General features: G+C 50.4%; 1 protein-coding gene across 2 annotated transcripts in view; it reads left to right on the top strand.

Annotated features, from left to right (window-relative positions):
* Nucleotides 1-3,317: 3,317 nt before the first annotated feature.
* CUL9 (cullin 9) overlaps nt 3,318-11,228 on the top strand; it is a 36,510-nt gene continuing 28,599 nt past the window's right edge. For both annotated transcript variants that reach the window (XM_077764922.1, XM_077764921.1), the window contains exons 1-8: nt 3,318-3,921; nt 4,482-4,636; nt 4,954-5,463; nt 6,173-6,308; nt 6,457-6,650; nt 6,941-7,346; nt 7,749-7,941; nt 10,768-10,975. In XM_077764922.1, coding sequence (XP_077621048.1) covers nt 3,327-3,921; nt 4,482-4,636; nt 4,954-5,463; nt 6,173-6,308; nt 6,457-6,650; nt 6,941-7,346; nt 7,749-7,941; nt 10,768-10,975 — 2,397 coding nt within the window. In that variant the 5' untranslated portion in view covers nt 3,318-3,326. The remainder of the gene's footprint in view (nt 3,922-4,481; nt 4,637-4,953; nt 5,464-6,172; nt 6,309-6,456; nt 6,651-6,940; nt 7,347-7,748; nt 7,942-10,767; nt 10,976-11,228) is intronic.

Genomic DNA, 11,228 nt, shown 5'->3' with positions numbered 1-11,228 from the left:
TGTTTGTGCACAGCCTAGTTATCAAGGGGATGATTTGCCGACGTGTTTGAGAACCCCCGTAACCTCTAACCCCCATTGCTGTCTTGCCCCGGTTTGGGGTACCAAGACGGAAGACACCATTCTGGGCTTTCTCCTGGAGATAGCTGGGGCTTATGGGTGGCTTACAAGGCTGGGGCATGGCAAATCAGGGGCCAGAGAGTGGGGGAGTTTGGGACTCAGGTCTGTAACTGCCCAGCCCCCTTTCTCTGCTCTTGTTTCACTCCACGATCACTCACTCACTCCCCACTCCCCCACCCAGGGAAGGAGACTGATGAATTCCTCCTCTTCTTCCCACAAAAGACAGACCCAGTGAGTGAATCAGGCAAAGTGCTTATAATGTGTGTTGTGTGAGCGTGGCCTTGGGAGAACATGTGTGAGTCAGGGATGAGGTGGCATTTATATGTGCAGCAACCCTTGGTGTTTCCCTTCCTTGGTGGCTCTGGAGTGTGTGTGTGTATGTGTGTGTGCATGTGTGTGCGCGTCTGCAAGCGTGTGTGCCTGTGTGTGTGTGTGTGTGAATGTAGAGTGTGTATGTAAGTGATTTCTACTTCCCCTGGGATGCTGACCCAGGAATAGTGGACATGGTCACAGTCCTATGTACAGAGCTTTCTTTTGTATTAAAAAAAAATACTCTTTCAATAAATGTATCATTTTTGTGCACAGACAGTGGGGTCTTTGCCTCTGTTTCTCCGTATAGGGAGGGAGGGAAGTGCGAACACGAATAAACCCTAAATAAACGTGGCTCTGAGTTGCAAGCCCAGCTGCTTGATGAGCACAAGGACAAAGCTAATGGGTGCTTTGGGCTGTTTAAGTCTGTGGCTTAATATAAGGAACATTTCAGGGAGCTGGAGCCTTTATCTTTGTACGTGGTTTTGTTAGGTGTTTAGGCCAACACACAGATGGGCAATTTTAATTAATAGGTAAAGTGACTCAACCAATCCAAAGCCCTGCTTAAGGGGTTTGGGTTTGGGAAATTCATGGCCACGTGACCTCGTGAGAGCGCAAAGGACAGCTCCAGGGCTGAGAGTGTAGGTTCCCGGTGGATGGAGAAGGCCGACCCACTCTAAGCCAGGGGTGCTTCCGAGGTGATAGGGAGAAGGAGCTGCGTACTCCTGCGGAGATGAGCAACGTGACAGCGAGCGCGGGCTCTGACTGCAGCGCTCCCCCCACGCAGCGGCGCGGCCACTACGCATGCTCCGCTCACGCGCCCTTCCGCCACGCTCGACTGTGGGCCGCGGAGGGACCCGTAGAAGCCGGGCCGCGCCCGCCTCCGCCGTGTGACCCGGAAGGGAGCTGCTGATGAGGCGGGGCCAGGACGGCGGGACCGGCCGCTGGCTCCCAGCGAGGGCCAAGCCGGGCGGTGGGAGGTGAGAGGAGGGTCCTGCGGCGACCCAGTTCCTGCCGCGTCCCCTTCCCGCTCCCAGACGCTGTCTCCGTGGGGTTGACGACGGGAGCCAGGTCTTGCTGTCTGAGATTCTCTCGGTCCTGGGTCCTGTCAGCCTCCTCGGACCCCGCTCCCCATCCATCCTCACCCCGCCCCCCAAGGCCGTTCTGTTGCCCTAGTAGCCTGCTCTGCAACTCCATGGTCTGCAAGCTGGGGCCTGACCTTGCCACATGCGTCTGCCTGCTGTCTCATCCCCAGGTCCAGACCTCACCTCTACACCTCAGTTTACTGCCCCTGTTCTAGGCCCGTAAGAATTCCGCCTCTACTCCCCATTTTACCCGTCAGTTGTTTTACTTCACCGATGAGCACATCAGTTGTCCATCGCCACGTCACCGATTACCTCCCAGTCCTGTCCCCCGACCCCCATCCCCGCCATGCTCCCTGAGCCCCTGCCCCCATTGAGGTCCGCATCCCATGTTTCCCCTCCTCTTCATGCCTTTCTTCTATCATCTTCTCTCCCCTCTCCCCCCATTCCTACTCTCACCACTCCCCATTGCCCCCATTCTGCTGCTTCACACACATACCTTTTCCTGATCACCAGCTTAGCCCTCTTCCTACTCCCGTTTATCATCTTCTGGCTTAATGACTAAATTTATCTGAGGACTGCCCCTCCCTTCTCCAGCTAAGAATATTAGATTGTGTTTACTGCGCTCTCATTGTGTGCTAGCAACTGTTCTAGGTGCTTTACATACATGATCTTATTTAGTTTTTACCACAACTTCATGAGGTGGGTATGAATACCATTACCATGTTGCAGGGGAGGGAACGGAGGTTCAGGGTGAAGGAACTTGTCCAAAAGTACTCAAAGAGTAAGTGAAAGAGCTAGAATTCAGTCTTTTTTTTTTTTTTTAATGTTTTATTTATTTCTAGGAGAGAGAGAGAGACAGCATGACCAGGGGAGGGTCAGAGAGAGAGGGAGTCACAGACTCTGAAACAGGCTCCAGGCTCTAAGCTGGCAGTCAGCACAGAGCCCGACGCGGGGCTTGAACCCACGAACCGCGAGATCATGACCTAAGCGAAAGTCAGACGCTCAACCGACTAAGCCACCCAGGCGCCCCGAAAGAGCTAGAATTCAGAGTCACTCTTAATCTGACTCTCATCTGTGCTCTACTGCCTCTCTTAACATCATCATCATCTCCTGACCTCATTTCCTACCCTTCAACTCCATGATCACCACCTCCATGTATATGTGCCCTCACCATACGTACAGCTTAAGTGCCGAGTGGATCCTGGTCTTTTTTCCTATAATTCAATCTGGCCCTCTCCTGCTCGCAGTACTCTGATACACTTTCCCAACGAGTCGTCTGGATGTGGGTGCCCACTGCCCAACCCCCTTTTGTCTCTGTTTTCTCTATCTGCCGTGGCCCACTCCTTTATATCCACAGTCCAGCTTTATGCTCTCATTGTTACTCCCTCTCTTGCCCCTCCTGCACCCTGTCTACATTTGTTCTGGCCCCACTGTCTCCCGTGCTGCTGTCCTGCTTGCTCACCCATGTTATCCGTCCAAGTCTTGATCTGTAGCCCTCAGCCATACTGCTCTTCTGCCCAGACTGTGCTGCTTTGCTGTCATTCTTTGTTACCCTTTACTTATCCTCTCTCGTAACCTCTTCCATCTCTTAAACCCCTTCGTTTCATCCCTTTGTTGTTTCCACTGTATCCTCCTTCCTTATAAATCCCAGAGTGTGTTCAAGTTATATATTCCATCCTTATCCTTGGCTTTTTCTATTTGGACTGTAACTTCCACCGTGTACCCCATCTATGTCTCAAGGTTCCACCCCCTCCTTGTCTTTTCCCTTGCCCTCATTACCTTTATCTTTCTCCTTCTGTGTCCCAGGAGGTCAGGATGGTGGGGGAACGGCGCACTGGGGACGTCATGGTGCCCTTGGGGCCCCGGCTGCAGGCATATCCTGAAGAGCTTATTCGACAGCGGCCTGGGCATGATGGGCATCCTGAATACCTCATCCGATGGAGTGTTCTGAAGTGTGGGGAAGTGGGCAGAGTGGGTGTGGAAGAGGGCAAGACAGAGCACATCCTCATGTGGCTGTCCACCCCCGAAGTCTACGCCAACTGCCCCATGCTGTTAGGTGAGCGGGCGTTATCTAAGGGACCGCAGCACGAGCCAGCTGGGGGTTCAGGAAGCTTTTCCCGAGATCCAGGAGGTCTGGACGACACAGCAATGGGAGAGATGGAGGCTGACGTGCGGGCGCTGGTGCGCAGGGCTGCCAGGCAGCTGGCAGAAGGTGGGACCTCGAGCCTCACAGCCGCTGTGCTCCACACCATCCATGTGCTCAGCGCCTATGCCAGCATTGGGCCCCTCACTGGGGTCTTCAGGGAGACGGGAGCCCTGGACCTGCTTATGCACATGTTATGCAACCCTGAGCCTCAGATCCGTCGGAGTGCGGGCAAGATGCTGCAGGCTCTGGCGGCCCATGATGCTGGTAAGAGACAGCCTGGGGAAGAAGGAAAGTACTGGAGAAATTGGGGCCAGAAGGAGTCAGAACAGGAAGAGGAGGGATTTCCCAACTCTGTAAGAACGCCTAATGTTTTCTGAATACCAATTCAATGCAAAAAAAAAAAAGTACAAATTAATAAACTATTACAGGTATATAAGTAGGAAAAAATAGTAGTACCTGGTTTGCCTGTCCATTCTCAGGGCAGTGGCAGAGACGGGAATGGGGTAGGTTTATATTTTCAAGTGGTGGGTTGAGATTTATTTGTTGGTTGTGAAATCAGTTCAGTGGGTTACAACCAACATTTTTTTAAATGTAAAATTAAACTAGTAGGTAGCACTTGGCAAGGTAAATTTTGTAGTATCAAATACATGTTTCAGTTGTATATATGAATGTTTGTATCAGGTTACCATGTAAAATGTATACCTTACTGGGAGAGCCTGAGTCACAAAGAAGTCTGAAATCCTCTGGGATAGGGGATAGGTAGTTTAGGAAAGGCAGGGCAAGTATTGGGGATTGAGAAGATACAGACTGGGTATGGATTACAGGGAGTCGGGCTCACGTCCTTCTGTCACTGAGCCAGCAAGATGGCATCGAGCAGCACATGGATTTTGACAGCCGCTATACTTTGCTGGAGCTGTTTGCAGAGACCACATCCTCTGAGGAACACTGCATGGCCTTTGAGGGCATTCATCTGCCTCAGGTACTCTGGCAGCTATGGGGGAAATGCCGTGTACGAGGCCTAGGACGTCACTTCTGAAAATGTGGTTCAGGATTATACGTCCGCCCCAGAGCCACCTGGGGAGCTTGTTAAAATGAAGGTTCAAACTTGCCCCCCCACCCCCACTCAGAATTTCTGAGATTAGAACCCAGGAATCTGTCTTAAGACACTCCTTGTGTGTTATATAAATCACAGGGGATAAGGCGTTTAAAGTTTTCTCTAGAGGATGATATTGTGGGGAAAGGAGAGGGGCTGAAGCTGGGAAAAGATGCGTCTACACCACAGACTGTGTCCTACAGATCCCAGGAAAGCTGCTCTTCTCCCTGGTGAAACGTTACCTATGTGTCACCTCCCTGCTGGATCAGCTGAATAACAGTCCAGAGCCAGGGGCTGGAGACCGAGGCTCCCTGTCCCCAGGGGAGTTCGGCCAGGAGGAGAGCCGGGGGCAGCGGGAGCTGGAGTTCAGTATGGCTGTGGGCAGCCTCATCTCAGAGCTGGTGCGCAGCATGGGCTGGGCCCGCAACCTCAGCGAACAGAGCACTTCATCCCCGCGGCCAGCCCGGTCCATCTTTCAGCCCTACGTTTCAGGCCCTAGTCTTTTGCTCCCCACCACGGTTGCCACCCTCAGAAAGCAAGAGCGGGCCTTCCGTCAGCGCTCTGAATTCTCAAGCCGCTGTGGCTATGGTGAGTACGTGCGAGAGACGCTGCAGGCCGGGATGCGAGTGCGCATGCTGGATGACTACGAGGAGGTCAGCGCTGGGGACGAGGGCGAGTTCCGGCAGAGCAACGACGGCGTGCCCCCCGTGCAGGTGAGCGAGCGTGCGTGTGGGACGCTGTTGGGAATCTAGCTGGACAGGTATAGGTAGGGCTTTCAGGGAGCGGGCTCTCTGGCAGGCCGCCTGTGGAGAAAACCCCCAAGGGGATTAGAATGATCTAAGGGAGTCACAGGGCACCTGGGTGGCTCAGTTGGTTACGCTTCCGACTTCGGCTCAGGTCATGATCTCATTGTGTGTGGGTTTGAGCCCCGCGTCGGGCTCTGTGCTGACAGCTCAGAGCCTGGAGCCTGTTTCAGGTTCTTTGTCTCCCTCTCTCTCTGCGCCTTCCTTACATGCTGTCTGCCTCTGTCAAAAACAAATAAACATTTTAAAAAAATTTTTTTAAAAAGGGAGTCCGCAATTGAGAGGGGGCTGGGAACATGTGGAGGGCTGAGAAAATCTAGTGGGAGTGGGTGGTGGGCTGTGAGGCCAAGCAGAGACTCACAGCCAGGAAACACAGCTGATATATGGAGACACCCTCTAACCTCCAGCCATGGAGTTGGCTGGGAGGGAGTGTCAGAGCAGAGGCCATCTGCGTCAGGAGGAGATGAGAAGTGGAGGGCCACCCTTTGGAGAGTGGAGGCTTTCCCAAGCTTAGCCAGGTGTGCCTCTGAGGACCGTGTGCCCGGCCTTATCCTCCCAAGCCTGCACCGCCCAGAGCACAGAGGCCTGTTCTTCCTTCTTCCTTCCTCCCTCACACCAGGTCTTCTGGCAGTCAACGGGCCGCACGTACTGGGTGCACTGGCACATGCTGGAGATCCTGGGCCCGGAGGAAGCTGCTGAGGATGCGGCTTCAGGAGCTGTGGAGAAGGGGGCAGGGGCTACTCTGCTGGACACAGGTGAGACTTGGAGGCCACATGGACAGCATGTCTCTGAGCAGAAGAGTAGGACTGGGACAGGGCCGCTCCTGACCGGGAGCTGCCCCAGAGATTCAGAAATGCACTCTGTTCCTGCTGGATGATGGCACCCCTGTGCCTGTATCCTCAGCACTTCCCTCCTGGGACTGGAAACCCGTGGATGGGCTCTACACTTTGCCGTACCTCCAGCCCGAGCCTCAGAAGAACGAGCGGTTGGGATACCTGACTCAGGCCGAGTGGTGGGAGCTGCTCTTCTTCATCAAGAAGCTGGACGTATGTGAGCAGCAGCCGATTTTCCAGAATCTTCGGGAGAACCTGGATGAGGTATCTTAGGCCTGAGATATTTGGGTTTGTAGTGGCTTTGGAGGTGGGATTCTCTAAGGGAGTTCTAGATAAGGGAGTGTTTAGAGGGGGAGGCTGGAGCTAGAAATGAGAGAGTAGGAGGGGGCCTGCTGGGGAAGGAGACAAATCCTGTGAGGTCTGGTATGTAAAACTTCTAACCCTATCAGTTAGAAGGTACAAGTCATGGTGGGAGGCGGCCACCGTCTCTATTACTGTCCCCAGGACCTTTGCACCTGCTTGTCCCTAAAATGCATACCTCCTTCTGTTGACAGACTCTGGGCGAAAAGGCCTTGGGAGAAATCTCCGTGCCCGTAGAGATGGCTGAGGGTCTGCTGCTGGTACTCAGTAATCGGTTTGAGGGCAGTACCCTCAGTGACCTGCTCAACTCCCAAATCTACACCAAGTATGCGCTGCTGCCCGATGAACTGAGCATCTCATCGTCTTCACGAAGTCACTCGTGTTCTCCAGATCCAGAAGAGGAGTCCAAGTTGGAGGCCAACTTCTCAGAAGAAGAGGCTGAGTCTCCCAAAGCAACAGCTGAGCCCCCAAAGGCCGATGCAGACCCTGCCAAGGGAAAACCTGAGCCCCCCATGGCACAGAGTGATTCACAGCTGTTTAAGCAACTTCTGGTGACTGAGGGGATGGTTCTGCCCCCCGAGATGAAGGAGGCAGCCAGTGGTGAGTCAGGTGCTGGGAAGGGAGGGCGAGGAAGTTGGAACAAGTCCTGGGCAGTCCCCACAGAAGTAGTTAGGGTAGAGGAAAGCTGTGGAGGAAGATTGCCGTTGCATGGGAAAATGCTTTGAAAGCATGCCTCCATCTTCCTTCCTTTGACCTTGAGTGTATGTAACCAATCGCTGCTCCCCATCTTCAGTATCCCTGGAGAAGGAGGGTCTGTTTTCCGGGAGGTTTCGTCTTCTACTTTTGGCCATTAAATCCCTCGTGCAGAATTGGAAAAGTTCAGGATGCAAGCTACAGTAATGAATAATGTCAGTAGGATAACTGGGTTTGACCTTTAAACACTTCCAACTTGGAGCATCCTCAATTTTTTTTAAGCTGCTACCTTTCCCTCACCAATTTCAGAAATGGCTAGAGGCTTGCGGGGTCCTGGTCCCCGCAGCTCCCTGGATCAGCATGTGGCAGCGGTCGCGGCCACCGTGCAGATATCCAGCTTGGACACAAACCTGCAGCTCTCAGGCCTCTATGCCCTCTCTCAGGCTGTGGAGGAGGTCACTGAGCGGGACCACCCTCTGGTCCGTCCTGACCGATCTCTGAGGTTAGAATGGTGGGGAGGGGAGGGATTTTGGTTTAAGCTGCCTTTGGGGGAGGATGGTGGGAGGGAGAGGAGGAGCTATATCAGGAATTTGAAAGGCTGGGGCTGAAAGGAGGGTCAGCCTGAGGGAGTGGCTGGGCAGAAAGATGCGATATTATAATGGAATATTGATAGATTCTTGGAGCACTTACTCTGTGCCAGGCTCTATGCTTAAAGTCTTACACTCATTAAACCCTTCTCTCTCTTCCTGAGAAAGAGCTGATACTATGCTTACGGCACTGTATGGGTGAGGAGCATTTAAGAGTTTGCACAGAGTTTGATAGGTAGCACAGCCAGGATTCAAACGTAGGTCCTGTTGGCCCTAGAGATTGAGTTCTTTTCTTTTCTTTATTTTCAAAGGTATTTTTAAAACCACTTCTTAATTATACAAATAATACACAAGTACATTCTCATTTTAAAAGACCTGAAAGATGTAACAGAACATAGAAGGAAAAGACTAAGTCCCCTTTCACCACTGTTGCCAGTCTGCTGTGGATTCTTCAGATCTTCCATAGATTTACATTTGTTAGTGTGTTTGGAAAGAGAACATCTTCTGAGTTTGTGTGTAAATATATGTCATCATACTACACGTTTCTATGACTTCCCTGCACACTCCTGCACAGTGTGTCTAAGAAGGCTCTACATGACAGTCCACATAGAGCTGCCTCATTATTTTCTCTAATGGGCAGGATTCTCCATGTGGTTATATCTAAGTTCAGTGTTCTGATGGGTTCTTTTTCCTCACATCCGCCAACACTAGATACTATCATTTTTTAAATATATCAGATTGGCAGAATTTTAAGCGATTGGGGTCTTTGTTTTCATTTCTTAATTCTAGTGAAATGAAGCATTTTGCCCACATTCACTGTGTTTCTTCTGTAAATAATCTGTTCTTATCCTTGGCCCATTTTCTCACTGGGTCTTAATTTTTTTTCTGACTGATTTGTAGGCACTCTGGGTATTAATTGGTTATTTATGTTTTACATATTTTGCTTGTTATTTTTCAAAATCATGTTAACTATCTTCTGAATATAAAATAGTATATGCCCACTATAAAAAAAATTAGAAGATTATGAAGATAAAAAAATCCCTTTGCAGAGAGAGTCACTGTTAACATTTTGGTAAACATACTTACTTATATTCCTATATCCGTTCGTATATCTTACCCATGTTGTATTAGCTTGTTTACAATAAGCCCTGGCTACACAAGGAGATTTATATTTAAAGCATATTTGATCATGTTATAGTCATCATAAAGCTCATGAGAAAAGACAAATAAAGACAGAACTTTCCCATTCCACCTCCCCAATATGCATCTCTGTCCCTGTGGGGAAAAATAAACCCAGTTGTTTTTTTTTTTCCTTCTTGTGACAGTGTGATCTAGGAACTCTGGAGCACTTCTTCCTTTCCTTCAAATTAGCATTTCCATAGGACTCTCTCTCTAGCTCACATTGCTTATCTCTTAACCCTGTGGACAGTGTCTTTCACTGTGCTGAAAGTTTTAGAATTTTATGTGAGAATTAATTAATCTTTAAGTAGGCTCTGCGTCCAACGTGGGGCTCAAACTCATGACCCTGTGATCAGGAGTCACCTATTCTACTGACTAAGCCAGTCAGGCACCCCTGTGTTAGGATATTTTAATTGTTTAATTTTTTAAATGTTTATTTTTCTGAGAGACAGAGACAGAGCACAAGTGGGGGAGGGGCAGAGAGGGAGGGAGACACAGAATCCAAAGCAGGGCCCCAGCTCTGAGCTGTCAGCACAGACCCCGATGCAGGGCTTGAACTCACAAACTGCGAGATCATGACCTGTGGTAAAGTCAGACTTTTAATTGACTGAGCCACCCAGGCGCCCCTAGAATACTTTTAAACTTTTTAATGGCTTCTAGGTTTTGAGTGGGTCTATTTCAGGATTATAAAAAATATTTTTCTTTATTTTCTTAAGATAGCTATGGTTTTGTTTTTTTACATTTACTCTAAAATCTGTTTGCAGTTTATTTATTCTGACAGAGTGAGGCAGAACCCCAGCTGTAGTTGTTTCAGGTGTCTCCACCTCACGTGTCATCTGGTCCTTGCTGTTCTCACTGGCTAGGATACCACCCTTATCTAGCGATCTGTATCTGTCTTGCATCATTTCCAGAGTTTTAATTTTTATAAGTTTATCTTTTGATAACTAGCCGACAAATCTACCATTATTTCTTTCTAAACGTTTCTTGACTATTCTCAACCTATTTCCTCCTCCTATGCCCGAACCTACCTGTCATGTATGTAGTAAAAAACCTTTCAGGCATTGTGATTAGAATTACATTGAATTCATAGATTTATTTGAAAAGGTAAACCAGGGCCGCCTGGGTGGCTCAGTCTGTTAAGCATCCAACTCTTGATTCTGGTTCCAGCCATGCTCTCACGGTTATGAGACTGAGCCCTCCTTGGGGCTCCATACTGGACATGGAGCCCACTTAGGATTCTCTCTTCCTCTCCCCTGTCCATCTCCTGCTTGTGTTTGATGCACTCATGTATGCACATGTGTTTCCTCTCTATTTCTCTCTCAACAACAACAACAACAAAAAGAGAAGGTGAGCCAGAGTTTATAACCATTTTCCTCTGCCACCTCCTTCATGAGGTGAGGAGCCAGAGGCAGTTAGCCTGCAGAGGAGAGGGGGTGAAGAGTGGAACTAAGGCAAGAGCAGATTGGATGATGGTGCGGGTGATGGATCTTGGTGGAGAGGGTTGGGCAGGGAGACAGGCGTGACTTTTGGGATGGGGAACTCCAATGTCTCTTCTGTCTAAGAGAGAAGCTAGTAAAGACGCTGGTGGAGCTGCTGACCAACCAGGTGGGAGAGAAGATGGTGGTGGTGCTGGCCCTGCGCCTCCTCTACCTGCTCATGACCAAGCATGAGTGGCGGCCCCTCTTTGCCAGGGAGGGTGGCATCTACGCTGTGCTGGTTTGCATGCAAGAATATAAGACTTCCGTCCTGGTGCAGCAGGCGGGGCTGGCGGTGAGTGGACTGGGCCTGGGGGGAGAGAGTGATGGGCAAGAGGGGCAGGCGGGGGGACTGCTGATCTTGAAGAGCTACAGGGGTGATTTAGACCAGGGAGGGGACCTCAGGATGGAAAGATGCAGGTGGGTTGACAGTTCTAGTGGGACAGTCTTTGCAATTGAATGTGTGTTGGAAGAAAGGGAGAAGGATGTTTTTAAGAACGACCCCTGGGTTTAAAATGGAGCAGCAGAGGGGATGAGGAGGACATTCA

The sequence above is a fragment of the Crocuta crocuta genome, unplaced genomic scaffold, assembly GCF_008692635.1.
Source record: "Crocuta crocuta isolate KB4526 unplaced genomic scaffold, BGI_CrCroc_1.0 scaffold44, whole genome shotgun sequence".
Taxonomy (NCBI): domain Eukaryota; kingdom Metazoa; phylum Chordata; class Mammalia; order Carnivora; family Hyaenidae; genus Crocuta; species Crocuta crocuta.
The sequence above is the reverse complement of the archived record's forward strand: the minus strand, read 5'-3'. Positions and strand labels throughout refer to the sequence as shown.